The sequence below is a fragment of the Cottoperca gobio genome, chromosome 18 (genome assembly GCF_900634415.1).
Source record: "Cottoperca gobio chromosome 18, fCotGob3.1, whole genome shotgun sequence".
Classification (NCBI taxonomy): Eukaryota; Metazoa; Chordata; class Actinopteri; order Perciformes; family Bovichtidae; genus Cottoperca; species Cottoperca gobio.
This window is the reverse complement of record NC_041372.1, coordinates 7039116-7053201: the sequence shown is the minus strand read 5'-3', so window position 1 is coordinate 7053201 and position 14086 is coordinate 7039116. Positions and strand designations below refer to the sequence as shown.

The 14086-nt window shown below is 40.1% G+C and overlaps 1 protein-coding gene across 7 annotated transcripts; it reads left to right on the top strand.

Moving 5' to 3' along the window:
- The first annotated feature begins 726 nt into the window (after positions 1–726).
- Positions 727–13535, top strand: mtmr1a (myotubularin related protein 1a). Of its 7 annotated transcripts, XM_029454400.1 has the most exons (20): positions 727–1068; positions 2763–2868; positions 2945–2968; positions 3725–3748; positions 5379–5429; positions 6734–6821; positions 6976–7070; positions 7175–7282; positions 7369–7467; positions 7805–7888; positions 8129–8278; positions 8465–8653; positions 8774–8959; positions 9100–9258; positions 9496–9543; positions 10200–10292; positions 10421–10534; positions 11156–11199; positions 11278–11410; positions 12223–13535. In XM_029454400.1, exons 1-20 carry the CDS (start codon positions 962–964, stop codon positions 12382–12384), a joined length of 2064 nt encoding a protein of 687 aa, XP_029310260.1. In that variant the 5' UTR covers positions 727–961; the 3' UTR covers positions 12385–13535. The 7 variants fall into 7 exon arrangements, with proteins under 7 accessions (XP_029310260.1, XP_029310261.1, XP_029310262.1 ...); XM_029454401.1 differs by lacking the exon at positions 2945–2968 and having other exon boundaries at positions 728–1068; XM_029454402.1 differs by lacking the exon at positions 3725–3748 and having other exon boundaries at positions 728–1068.
- The last annotated feature ends 551 nt before the right edge of the window (positions 13536–14086 follow it).

Sequence of the window (14086 nt, the reverse complement as noted above, 5' to 3'; positions counted from 1 at the left end):
GCACGTGTTGTTTATTCAATTCTTTGAAATGTTTTTATTTGTCTTGCTTTTCAAGGTGGTCACTGCTAACTGCATCAACACATTATACCATGACTAAAGATGCTAAAAATTGTATACAGCATGCGCTTTGGTGAGAAAGTTATCTTGAATAATGGTGCGCTCTTATTTTGAAATAAAGGCTGTAGAAATAATAGTGTAGATCAGCATTCATAGAATTGGCACAGTGCTGATTGTGTGATTGCATTTACATGTGGAAGATATGATGGGAACCCTCCCAGCATGCAACAGGCCAATGACATCATGGACCTAAATCTCATTTTGTGTGTTTCTTTCTATAAACTCAATCCAAAATGTTGTGTTTGTTCATTTTAATGATTGCTTTATTTCCTAGTCTTCTTCCAGCCGTCCTTTTTTGTTCATGTGTTGCACTCTGACTTGTCCTTTTTCCTTTGCCGTAGAAGGGAATAATACCTCGTCATTCCTCTTTTAATACATTTACTTTCACATGTCATTTTCTTGAAGGAAGTGAATACTATAGTGTAGGCTACTGTAGCGTTATAGAGAAACAATGCTCCCTCAATCGTGCTCTGACAAGACAAACCATATGACACGGTACAGCTGAACATGTCATATCCCTTCCAAACGCTTGTCGAAACAACTTGATGAAAGACCCATTTGACAATTACAGCGTGTTGCATCCTCGCATCTCTGGCGTGTTGAAAATAGGCGGAGCTACAGGGAGGAAGAGTTGCGAGTGAGAGGCAGTCGGAAGACAGCACAAATAACCAAATAACAGGAAGCATTCACAATCATTTTACAGATAGTCTCGCGCCCTGCCAGAACAAACAGGCACGCGCGCTGAGGGCGGACATTGGAATTAAACCGAGGTTTAATTTCATCTGCATTCTCATACAAGAGGAAATTGTCCGCCCCCGCCCCTAGTGACCTAGAAAGTAAACAGATGGAGAAACAGGCCGGATCTGCCGGGGCGGCGGACGGAGCAGGGCCGAACAGAAAGCTCTGGGGCTCGCCGACCGGAGGACCAGCCACCAGTGAAACCCCGGACAGGTGATTAGGCTTGATATTTCAAGTATATGTCATACGTCGTCCATTTACGTTTTGTTGCTTTTTCACAATGTTTCATTCCCCGTGATATATTCTAAAAAATATTTTCTTTTCAAGAGGGTATTGTCTTTTATTCGGCGTAAATGCAATGCATAACCTTTCAAACGTCAGCTATTTAAATGTTTTCCAATAAGCGAAGGCTACAACATATTACCAGATTTTTGACCGGAGTTTGGAGTGACAGTAAACAGTAAATGGTACAGTAGCTATGATAGAGTAGCTAACGGTAAATAGGCTACAATCGTATCTAAATCACCATAATATATAAAATCAGGAGACGACAGCCCAACATGTTCTTCGGCAAAACAATAATATGGTCTACAGTGGGTTAACAGAGAGCTAATAGCTAGTGTTAGCCCAGTAACAGGCCTAGCTTAGTATACAGTAGCTACCGCTAATGCAAAGCACAGTAATGTAACGTTACTGTAGGGGACGCTCTCGCTAATTATGTTTACAGATGCAGTGACGGTTACAGTCCAAATAACTATCTAATATAATTCCGTTTTTAATGAAATTATCATTTTATTAGAACGATACATGTGAGTTAAATCGTCTATCTGAATGTAAGATTTGGAAATGTATCAAATTTGGAAATAATATCGATAATGGATTAAAGCCCCCCTGCACACCTATATTCCATCCACACAGGTGTTTTTGCTTATTAGCCTGAATGGATCAGTTTTAGGCAAGTGGATGTGTGTTTGATTGACATCTTTCTCACCAATTAAGTTGCACATTTTAAGGCGGGATAACTTCTTCTTCATCATTCTTATTGGCACAGTATATAAAGATTGGTGACCCCACGTTATCCAATCAGTCAGGTAATTAACAACACCTGTGTGTACAGAACCTTTAAAACTAGACGCATGGCCCCTCTTCAAAACAGGCCCTCAAGATGAGATAAAAATGACTGGAGCCACCTTTCGGCCTTTTTAAAAGGAGAAAAACATGGCATTATTTACAACATGAAAATAGCTAATTCTAACATGACAATGTTCATGTTACAGTGAGAACATTTGCTAATATATAATATTTTGCTGTCATGGTGGCAGCAATATGCTGCAGTTCTGCTGAAGCTTCATAATGCTTATTCAAAACCAGAAGAAAGTTGAAACCAGTGTTGCAGCTGGCTGGTGCATTAACATTGTCAAAATGCTGGGTATAAACAAGCTCTTTAAGTCTGCTTAATTAATCCTTATAACACTTTATTTTGGCATTATTAGAACAATATTTCTGTATAACTAGGGCTCTCAACTAACTTTTTTCCCCATCTTCCTGGAACTGTCCCAAATTTCAATCTAAGCCTACCCTAAATTAATGTGGACCGTCCCAAATCTTTTGTCACGATATGGATACAATAATGCTGGTATAATAATTACATATAATGGCCGAATATCTTTGCCTGCACAAATGAATAAAGGCTGTGTAAAAATGTTTTGAGGGGGCAGGAATTATCTTTGCTATAATTGAGATGCAGATGTTTCACAACAAAATCATACCACAAAAGGGAGGGATGACATAGAGGTGTTTCATTAATTCACAGCAAAGTTGAAGGAAATTGGGGGAAAGTATCTTTTTATCATTTTAGTGAATATATATATGTATATATCTGCTTTTTCTTGTCTATTTCTGTTCAGTCCAACTGGTTCTCACGTAGAGTGGTGTAAACAGCTGATCGCAGCCACCATCTCCAGTCAGATCTCAGTATCGGTCCCACCTGACATCTCGAACAGGGACAACAAGGTAGCTAACACGCAAGCACAAACACACTCACTCTGTTGACTATATTTCTCATCAGTTTGTGTTTTGTTACTGATAGGCTAGGAGAAGACCAGATTTCCTGGTAAGAATAGCAATATGTTTGCACTTCAGTGTGTGGCCAGAGCTTTGTGTGTTAAGTGTATGTGAATGTACTTAATGTGAATGTACAGTTGTTGTCACTGTTTAGAGAAGCTACTGTTGAGCTGCTGTACAGTTTGTCTTCTGCTTCTGCCTGTCAGCAGGCTACACTTCTCAACCAAAGGACAAGTTTGTTTCCTTGTTTCGACTCCAACCAGTAGATGAAACAACAATTCTTAAGTGTGAGAGTCCCACCTGCACAGCTTCTACTCTGTTGACTAATTGAATATCACACAGTGGAAAAATGACATTTAAAACAAGACATTAGACGTGTCAGAAAGTTTCAGAAATAGTGCTCAGTACTTTTTTAGAGGTATCTCTTCTCTGGAATGAATTATGTAGCGCTTTTTCAATTGCTTGGGTTTGAATATGCATTCTCAAATCTATATATATTTGCTCAGCTGTTCTGCAGCTCTCTTATTGTTTTGTGGCAGGTTTCAGTTGTTGTATTTGCTTGGATATTTGAATCAACTTTGTTGCATTTGCTTTGAGCTCTTGTGTGTTTGCACCCGTCTATCACCTCATACAGAATGTCTTATTTTTATGTTATGTACAATGTAAACAGACTTAATGCCATGCAGTAAAAGTAACCTTCAGTTTGATATCAGACAGTGAAAATAGTTGTTTCCATTTCATGTGAACTACATTTGTAAATGTTTGTGTGTGTATGTGCTGTGTATTTGGTGTGTTTAATCTCCAGGTGTCCAAGAAGCGGAATCCCAGGGTAAGAGTTGTAGTCTTATCAGCTTGTCTTCTGATACATATGATACATTTCAGACACATTTACACAGGTCTGTGAGCTCAGAGCTCAGATTTAGGTAAAGTGTTGCTTGGCTCAAGGCTATAGCTACCTTCTTACTATTACTAGTGTAAACATGGCTGTGATGCAATACATTTGTTGGAAAATCTATTGAGGAACAAAGATCATATTAAAGTCATTGCCACAGAATGTCATGAATAGGTGTCATGAATGCTCAGTTATAACAGTTTGTCACAGTGCAGTGTCTTTGACTTCTTAAACATAAGAATATGCACAGGCTATTTTGTGTAAAGTAAACCAGATGTGATTGGGTGGCTGAGGTGTATAAAAATGTCTATTGGTTGTCAGAGATGTCTGAGGGCGGATGTTAACTGTGGTTCCTGCACAAACCATCCGTACTTCCTCCCGCAGACCCTCTGAAGACAGAACAGAGTCTTCATCTCTGCCTCTTCCAGCTCAGTCTGCTTCCTTCTTCTTTTTTCTTTCTCTCTACTCTTCATACTTTTTCTCTGTCTTTTAGTGCTACACACTCTGTTCCTCTTTCACTGAGGCTTTATTAGCTTCATCATATGAGTATAAATTCATTGTTAATCTGAAACGTCAGTTTCCACCAGTGGAGTGGAACTCTTACAACAAAAGAGTTCATTCATGTGTCTTTTTTTCTGCAGTGGGTGGATCACTTAAATCTTCCCTGTAAGAAACTGTCGTGGCTCAAGAGGTGACAGTGTTGGTCAGTCTTCCACTTTGGTTCAGACTAAGTGCCTCAAAAACTATTGGATGGATTGTCATGACATTTGATTCAGACATTCATGTCCTGCTCAGATGAATTATAATACCATTACAATACAGTGATCCACTTTCCTCTAGTATCTTGTTCTGATACTATTACTAATGTTTTTATAATAGAATAGACTCCGTGTGGCTGTAATGTTAGAAAATCATAGTTTAACTACAAATGAACAATATAGATGAAATCAAACTACCACAGTTTATATAATTTTATATTGTGATATTATTATTATTATTATTATTATTATTATTATTATTATTAGAGCCCAGCCAATTCAGATATCAATTGAGAGATAGTTAATGGATCAAATAAACAGATCGTAATGTCTTTTGGCTAATCCAGTGAATTCAATGCTGATAGCGGTACTCTACCACACCGATGCATATAAAAATCAAATTTTAAAAAAGATCATAAATGAGCAGGATTGATTCATGATAACATTTACATTGAGAGTGTGGAGCATCATCAGCAAAAACAATAGAGTGGACTGTACCTGTGAAGAGTTTGAAATGTCAGCGGCCATGAAGATTATAGGAGTGGCTGGTCTTCATCATCAGCACTTGAAAACCTTTTGTTGATGTGGTCATTTTAAGTAAAGGGCCTGTATGATGTAACTTTACATTTGGTGTGCATGTTCTGACCTCGTCACTCCCTTCAAGGACACACCAAGCTCAGCACAGCAGAGAGTGGAGAGTGACTATAATAACAGTATCCTACATATAGAACAATGTTTATTTACTGTGTAATGTCTCTTTTTTCTTTTTCTCCGTCTCTTACTTTCTCCACGCTGGCTCTCCTCGGTAGCAAGATTCACCAGATGGAGAAAGTGATTCTGATTATCCTTCCGATGCTTCGGCAAGTCTATCTCTCTCTCTATCTGTCTGTCTGTCTGTCTTTCCTCCTGTTCACCTCCTCCTCACTCTGTCACAGTCTGCATGCCTCATCCTGCTCCTCCTCTCCTTTTGTCTCTGCTCCCTTCAGTGCTGTTGTCCTGAGGAATGACTGCAAATAACACATGTAGTGTTTATACAAGTTTGGAGTTTGAATGACGTGTGTTAACCAGGGAGGGTCTAATGAAAGATTCTGCTGATTTGCATTGTGGGAAGTGTAGGACCCAGTGTTTTTACAGCTTGACCTCTCGGTCACATTTTGACCTTTCTTTTTCTCTCTCAAAAGTGCCCAATGTTGTAGGAATTACATAGTAAATCACTGGAGTACTTGTATACATTTTAATTAATTGCTGTCTGGATATTATAGAAATATAATTCACATATCCGGTTGAATTAATTTATTAACATACCATTCTTTTTTTGTAGCCCACTTTCTAATGTCCCTATAACATTTTTAAATATTCCTATGTTATGTCATCAGTCTTTTATTAATGCCTTCATTCATTTGTCAAATAGTAAAAAGCTACACACTCGTAACTGATGCATTTATTTGAAGTAATAAAGATAAAGATCAATGTTTCGACAAACTGCCTTCTTTAGGGTAAAATACCAGCCTGCTGTATTTTATCCTGAAGAAGGCAGTTTGTTGAAACATTAGCCTTTTACAAGTAAAATAGATATATCAGAGTAAATCTAAATATATCTTTTCCATTCTCTTTTTTTTGTCAGCCTGCATACCGGCACCTCAGAATAACTGTTTTCCTTGTTTTATTTATCTATTAAGTTGTAGCTAGTCAACAATGAGTTTATGATATTCTTCTATTATCAGTCAGTGTCAGTTTAACACCAAAGCAACAGTTGGTCCACAGTCTCAGGCAGAATAGTAGTTGAGTGGAGTGCTCGCTGATTGGTTGTCTGCAGGTTGCTGCTGCCACTCGAATAATAAATTGCGTCCGTCTCCAGTGTGAATCCATATGTGTCGTCTCATCAGATCTGAAAGGGCATGGTTCATTAATTTGTCTTCGACTGGTGCATGTTACTCTCATTAACAGTGTGTTTTCAGTTAATCTGAAGCAGTTGTCATCTAAATCCAATTCAAGAGGCAAAAAAACATTCAACAAATCCTCCTGAAGCCCAATTCTTTTACAGTGGTGATCGGCCGCTGTCTGCTTCTCAGTCACACCTGACCAGAAACTCAGTAATGCTGTTAGCTGTCAGTGTTGCAGGTCTAGCAGCTGGTCTCCACTGACTGGTCTGTCTTCTGTACAGAACCTTCCAGCTTTGAGGTACGGGGCGCAGGTCACAATGTTCCAGAACCAGGTTCCTCTGCTACCGGGTGAGACCATCCAGACTACAGGTAAGTCCACCCCCCCCCCCCCCCCCCCCCCGAGTCCATATTCATCATGTGCATTATGTAAACATCATATAAACATCACCGAGAATGTACATATTTTCTTGCCGACCCATAAATCAATACCTTATTGTTTCTTTGTATGTGTGCTGACGTGCAGTCAAGGATGTGATGTATATCTGTCCATTCAGTGGTCTGGTTAATGGAACCCTGACCATCACAGACTACAAGCTCTACTTCACCACTTTGGAAAGGGTACTTCAGAGCTCATTCATTATTCAATACCTTTTTAATTCACAATCTCAGGACCGTTGTTTCTCTGCAGTACTGTGTGTTAATATCAGTCTCTGCACATCCAGGAGTCTCCATTCGTTCTTGATGTGAACCTGGGAGTCATCAGCAGACTGGAGACCATCAGTGTTCCCAACCAGGGGGAGAACACCAAAGGACTCGAGCTGGTCTGCAAGGTACTAAAGAATCCACTTTCAGCAGCAACCGTGATGAATCTGCAGTGAAACTGATGGTTAATGTTCGGATGTTCTCCCTGCATCAGGACATGAGGAGTCCCCGGTTTGCCTACAAGACAGAGGAAAGCCAACCGGACATGGTGAAGCTGCTGACCAAACATGCCTTCCCCCTCTCCCACAGCCTGGTCAGTCTCGTTCAAATTAGTTCATTAATGTGGGCTAGAGATGATGTGCTGAATGCTGTGCTGCAAGGCCTCCATACATTGTATTGGTGTGACCAACATTTCACAACTTTGTGGCACGGAAGGAAATAAAAATGTGGCTGCACAAAACACAAATTGGCCATTTTCATTGGTGGGATGCCAGTGAGGGATCATGTCATTGTCAGTTATATCATTGTAAACTTTTGTTCAGAAAACATAAATGGATATCAATTTGGTTTCTGGGAGGTTTTAATGAGAATGTAAAACGTGATAGTGACTGAATGCTAACGTGCACACGTCCTGTGACTCCCTCTGGCAGCCCCTGTTTGCCTTCCTGTACAAGGAGCAGTTTCCTGTGGATGGCTGGAAGGTGTACGACCCAACAGCCGAGTACAGGCGTCAGGTAATGACATTAACTTCATCAGTAAATGAACAGCACCCTCTCTAGAGCCGATGTTTGGTCGTCCGTTCTGGGCTACTAACTTGGCGCTGCAACATGGCGGACACCGTGTTCTGCCGATGTAGATATGAAGAGCTCATTCCCACAACAAACCTCTCGTTCCACAGGAAAAACACTGTATGGCAGTATTGTATGGAATACTCTTGTAATGTTTCTTCCATGTTCTTGGATGTGTTTTGTCAGGGCCTCCCTAATGAGAGCTGGACCATCAGTAAGATGAACAGCACCTATGAACTGTGTGACACCTATCCCTCCATCCTGGTCATCCCCACCAACATCGCAGAAGAAGACATCAAACGAGTGGCTGTGTTTAGAGCGAAGCACCGCATACCGGTCAGTCTGAGAGGCACATACTGAGGAGGGACACATGTCCACAGAGGGACTGACACTTTCATATTGCCCCTTTGAAACGGCACTTGACAAAACAATCTCTCAAACCCTGTTTAGCATCTCTCTGGCTCATTAACGTGTTTTCTGACGGGCCTCCTGGTCCTAAACGGGCCCTGCTCTTTTCTGCAGGTCCTGTCCTGGATTCACCCAGAGTCTCAGGCCACCATCATACGCTGTAGCCAGCCGTTAGTCGGACCTTCAGACCGTCGCTGTAAAGAGGACGAACGCTTCCTCCAAATCATCATGGATGCCAACGCCCAGTCCCACAAGCTCACCATCTTTGACGCCCGGCAGAGTAGCGTAGCAGTGACCAACAAGGTACAACACACGTCTGTTCTTCCTGTTTTTCTCTCCATCTCTCTCCTCGACTTCGTATTACACGCTGACTGATTTTTCTTTCACTCCTCTCGCCCCCTCTGCCGCCTCCACCACATGCAGGCCAAGGACGGAGGGTTTGAAAGTGAGAGTTTCTACCCAAATGTGGAGCTGAACTTCCTGGAAATCCCCAACATCCACGTGATGAGGGAGTCTCTGAGGAAGATGAAGGACGTGGTTTACCCCACCATAGATGAAGCACACTGGCACTCCGCTATTGACCAGACACACTGGCTGGAGTACATACGGGTAACTCGCACAATAAAAAATAATAGTTTCAGGGTCCAGGGTTATTTCAATACCTCAAAATGAGTAAACCATTAACTTCAGAGGGTGTTTCATTAATTTATTGTACTAGCATTGCACTCACGTGTGTGTGTTGTGTGCAGCTTTTATTAGCAGGAGCTGCAAAGATCGCTGATAAGCTGGAGTCCGGGAAGACGTCGGTGGTGGTTCACTGCAGTGACGGCTGGGACAGAACGGCTCAGCTCACGTCTCTGGCCATGCTGATGCTGGACAGTCACTACCGAACTCTCAGGGGATTCCAGGTCACACACTGCATCACGATATCAACTATATACTGTAGTGGTCATCTCCACAGCATGTTGAAGGTGTGTGTGTGTGTGTGTGTGTGTGTGTGTGTGTGTGTGTGTGTGTGTGTGTGTGTGTGTGTGTGTGTGTGTGTGTGTGTGTGTGTGTGTGTGTGTGTGTGTGTGTGTGTGTGTGTGTGTGTGTGTGTGTGTGTGTGTGTGTGTGTGTGTGTGTGTGTGTGTGTGTTTTCGCAGGTTCTGGTGGAGAAGGAGTGGATTAGCTTTGGACACAAGTTTGCTGCTGTAAGGAACAGAGTTATTCTGATGATATCACCATTACATCATGATCCAAACTTAATGTAGTAGTGTAATTATTGCAACTACTTTGACATTAGCCGTGCCGCCACTCAAACTGTGTAGTTACATGTCTATAACCAACTTCTTTTTTATGCATATTTTACTGATTATAAACATAAACATTAAGCTAAAAACAGAACATAAAGAAAACCTTTTACAGCAACCACATTTACAAACCTACACTAGATGAAAAGCACAGTGCACATAAGAAATGTATTTTTTTTTAAACTAAACAGAAAACGGGTGAGGAAAAAAAGCTTTAAGGTTAAAGGTGACTTTGGTATTTTATCAACCTGTTTTTGTTTTTTCAATTGGACACAAAACATGGGAAAACAGGTTGAAACATACAGATAAGTTAAATAATAAAAAAAATATATATATATATATATAATAAAGATAAGATAAGTTAAAATAAACAAAATAAAACCAAAAAAGAAAGATGATCCAATAGTGTTGTACAATGCACTTGTGAGAAATACAGAGGAGCTTTTTAAGAGGTTTATGGGCCTGTCTTTTTATGTTGAATAATTATTGCACGCATATAAAACCTGATATCTATAATTCATCTATAATAATAATAATTAAGTCTTTCTGTGTTGCAGCGCGTGGGTCACGGTGATGAGAACCATGCTAACTCAGAGCGCTCGCCTCTCTTTGTCCAGTTTATCGACTGTGTTTGGCAGATGACTCGGCAGGTCAGTAATAACCAGGCATAACCATATTCATAAAGCAGCACACAGAAGTACACATATTCTCAGCCTATACATGTGAACACGGGCTCAATCTAGACAATTAATGATCGCTTCTGTTCCTCTGACTTCAGTTCCCAGCAGCCTTTGAGTTCAATGAGCTGTTCCTGATCACAGTGCTGGACCACCTCTACAGCTGTCTGTTCGGTACATTCCTCTACAACAGCGAACAGGAGAGGGCAGCCAAGGTACGTGCAATTCTTCTGTTAACACAATAGCAGGCCCCCAGTTTGGAGAAGTAAGCAATGTACCGATGTGAAAAAAATCTACTTTAGTTACATAAAAAATCAATATCACTTTAATGTATTTAGAATATTTTCACCGCTTTACAGCTGTTTCTGACAGACAACTGAAGCGGTTGTATCCATGTATGCTCTCTTTAAAGCCACCAGACTCCTTTGACAACAGTCATTTTACTTTGCAGAACACCGAAGTCGCTGGTCCACTGCTGCCTCGATCAATTAGTTTGATGGTGTTAATGTTTGACTTTGGTGTTTAAAAGATTAGTTCAGAATCACCAAAGTGACACAATAGCACAAACAAACTAGCCATCTTCCGTGTTCTGCGAGGTAGAATTACTGTTTTTATCAATGGAGTCTGGTGGCTTTGAAGAGAGTATAAATATTGGCTTCAGTTCCCCCGCCGGAAAGTGCTTTTTTAATATGTTTGGCCACAGCAGTTCATTGCGTTGCTTCGGTGCGGTAACTCCTCTCTGCTTCTCCAAACTGCCATCTACTGGAGATAAGTCTCTCATATAACCCCCTTCAAAAAATCCAAACTATCCCTTTAAACACTTCTTTCCTGTGTAGGAGGTGCAGACAAAGACTATGTCGCTGTGGTCCTACATTAACAGGTAACATACTTACCACCTTCATAAGAGTGATAGTGAGAGGAGGGATTCTCTGACTGTTTAATGTTTTCCCCTTTCCAGCCAGCCAGAGGACTTCAGCAACCCCTTCTATGTGGACTATGAGCACCATGTTCTGTATCCGCTGGTTTCCTCCAGACATCTGGAGCTGTGGACCGGCTACTACGCCCGCTGGAACCCCCGTATGAGACCACAGGTACACCGGGATTTTAAAGTGGTTTGATGGAGTGGGTTGGACTTTCAGAAAGCAAGGAGTACTGACTGCTGTGTTAGGGCCGCTGTTTACCCTTTATTACACATTTTGTCCATAAAACTGCAACCTTTCTGTCATTCTATCATAACATTATGACTATAACACATTTTCTCATATAATTATTTTTAATTTCACGCTTTTTTTCATATTATATATTATTTCATATTATGCTTTTTAATGGAAAAAAACTTTACTGATGTTTTTCCCCCAAAATAATTACTCATAGTATGATTTTTCTAGAAAATTGAAATGATATTGACTATTTCTTGTAAAATTGTACTTTTTATTTTTGTAAATGTACAACTTTATTTTTATAATATTGACTTTCTACTTTTACCTTCGTAACATGACTCATAATTTGCCCTTTTCTTCTAAAATTATGATTTTGATCTCATGATATAATGCATAGACTGTGTGTATATATAGTCTATGATATACCTATTTTATCCAAAAAAAACAACTTGTATGATATTATACTTATATTTGCTGGCTTCATACAATGTTAGAACATTTAGAAAAATGTCCATCACAATTTCCAAAGTGATGTCTTCAAATGTTTTGTCTATAATCCCAAAGATATTAAGTTTACTGTCATAGAAGACTGAGAAACCCATCACCTAAACCATAAGTCTTGGAGGTGCAGGGACACTTATCACCTGCATGTTTGTTTCTTAGTGTAATCTTCCTCCAAAGGGCTTCCACGTGTAGAGGAAGAGCTCCAGTTACTGACTCTGTGATCGTGTGCTGTGTTCCAGGTGCCGGTGCACCAGACTCTGAAGGAGCTGCTGATATTGAGAGCAGAGCTCCAGAGGAGGGTGGAGGAGCTGCAGAGAGAAGCCACCTCCCACTCTTTGTCCTCCTCCTCTGAACACTCCCCCTCGCACAGCACAGGAACTCCACTGCACAGCGCTGTCTGACACACACACATATCTGAAACACCCCTACAGACACACACACACACACACACACACACACACACACACACACACACACACACACACACAGATTAAAGCATGTTTTAGCCCAATTTCTACAAATACGGATGTTTACAATGTGAAGACTTTACAAAGAGGTTCTTAACTCTTATAATAACATTCCTCAACACATTTTTAGCTAAGTTAAAAACAAGCCTGTTACAACACCTGTGCTTATTATTTATATATTTGTTTTTAAATCTCCCAATTCAGAAAGACCAGCTTCCCCTGTTCTGCGGGAGTCTTACCAATTCACAGGTTTTTTGGGGGGGTTTTGTATGAAGAATTGCTACTATTCGTCTCAGGGTTTAGTTATTCACATGACTGCAGAAGGCTGCCAGTAACATGTTACCTGTAGTGTGTGAACGCAATCACTGCACGCTCCCTCACACTTCCCCTTCCTTTACTGTGTCAGTGATCGTCTCCATCAAGATTAGAATTATTGTAATGAGCTATGCTATAGTTCTATCCAAAATTCATGAGCAAAAGAACTCAACACTTTCAAGTGGAAACGATATGAAAATAATATATTTTTCGGAATAGGAATCACAGATGATGAGAATCACAATTCCGGGATTATTATCCCTCACCTACTTCCCACCCGCGAACACTGTGTGTTAGATGACCCCAGCTCCCCCCTCTCATTACCCGGACACTGCCTTACTGTGCATGTTTTCCTTTATTTGTATACAAAAGAATCTTTTTTATTTTTTATTTTTGTACGTTGCCTTTCCATGCGTCAACCTCGTCATTGTTCCCTCATCCCCTTTTGTCATTTACTGTAAATGATTTCTAATCAGTGTTTCTCACAAATGAACCAAACTACATGTCTGTTTATGTAGAGCTGCTCCCAAAGTGTGTTACTGTGTGGATGCATTGACTGAAAGCAGCAAGTTCATAGAACAATGATAATATAATGATGATTTTAGATATTTAAAAATATTTTTGTGTCTTTTATTGCAGTTCAGATTTCACAATAAAAGAGTAAAATATGATCAAATATAAACATTCCAAATTGAGTGTGAAATACAAAAGAAATATATTAATATTATAGTTTATGGTTGTAAACAGACTAATAAAAACCAGAAAACGTTTTTGGTCTGTTTCTTAAATTCTAAGTAAATTATTTAAGCACAAATTGAGTACTAAACTCAGTTTTCTGGAAATCCGACAAACTATTTATACAATCAACTTTATCCAGTTGAATGTGCTTTATGAGAGATTTAGGCAGGTTTCACTGTGTACGTAGAACATGTCTAAGCTTTAAAGTAACTCCTGTGCAGCAGTGCCACATCTGCCAATTATGAATACAGTCACATGATCAGGACTCAGCCAATAATATGTGCTGATCATATTGTCTTTATTTCAAGTGCGCAGTCAATAACTACAACTTCATCTGACATAAACAAATCAATGTGTTCCAAGAACCAAATTAGCTGGATGAGAACGAACAGTATTACTTTAGCTGGCTAACATCATGTTAGCTCGGATTAGTTCGGCCACATTGAAAGAACAGGACACTTGTTAGAAATGAGCACACATCAAGTTTAAACCTCACCTCAGTCCTCTTTTTGTCTTTTTACAGTGTAATGGAATCCCTTTTATTCTATTGCAATGTGACATAAATCACACTGTGTACCTGTTG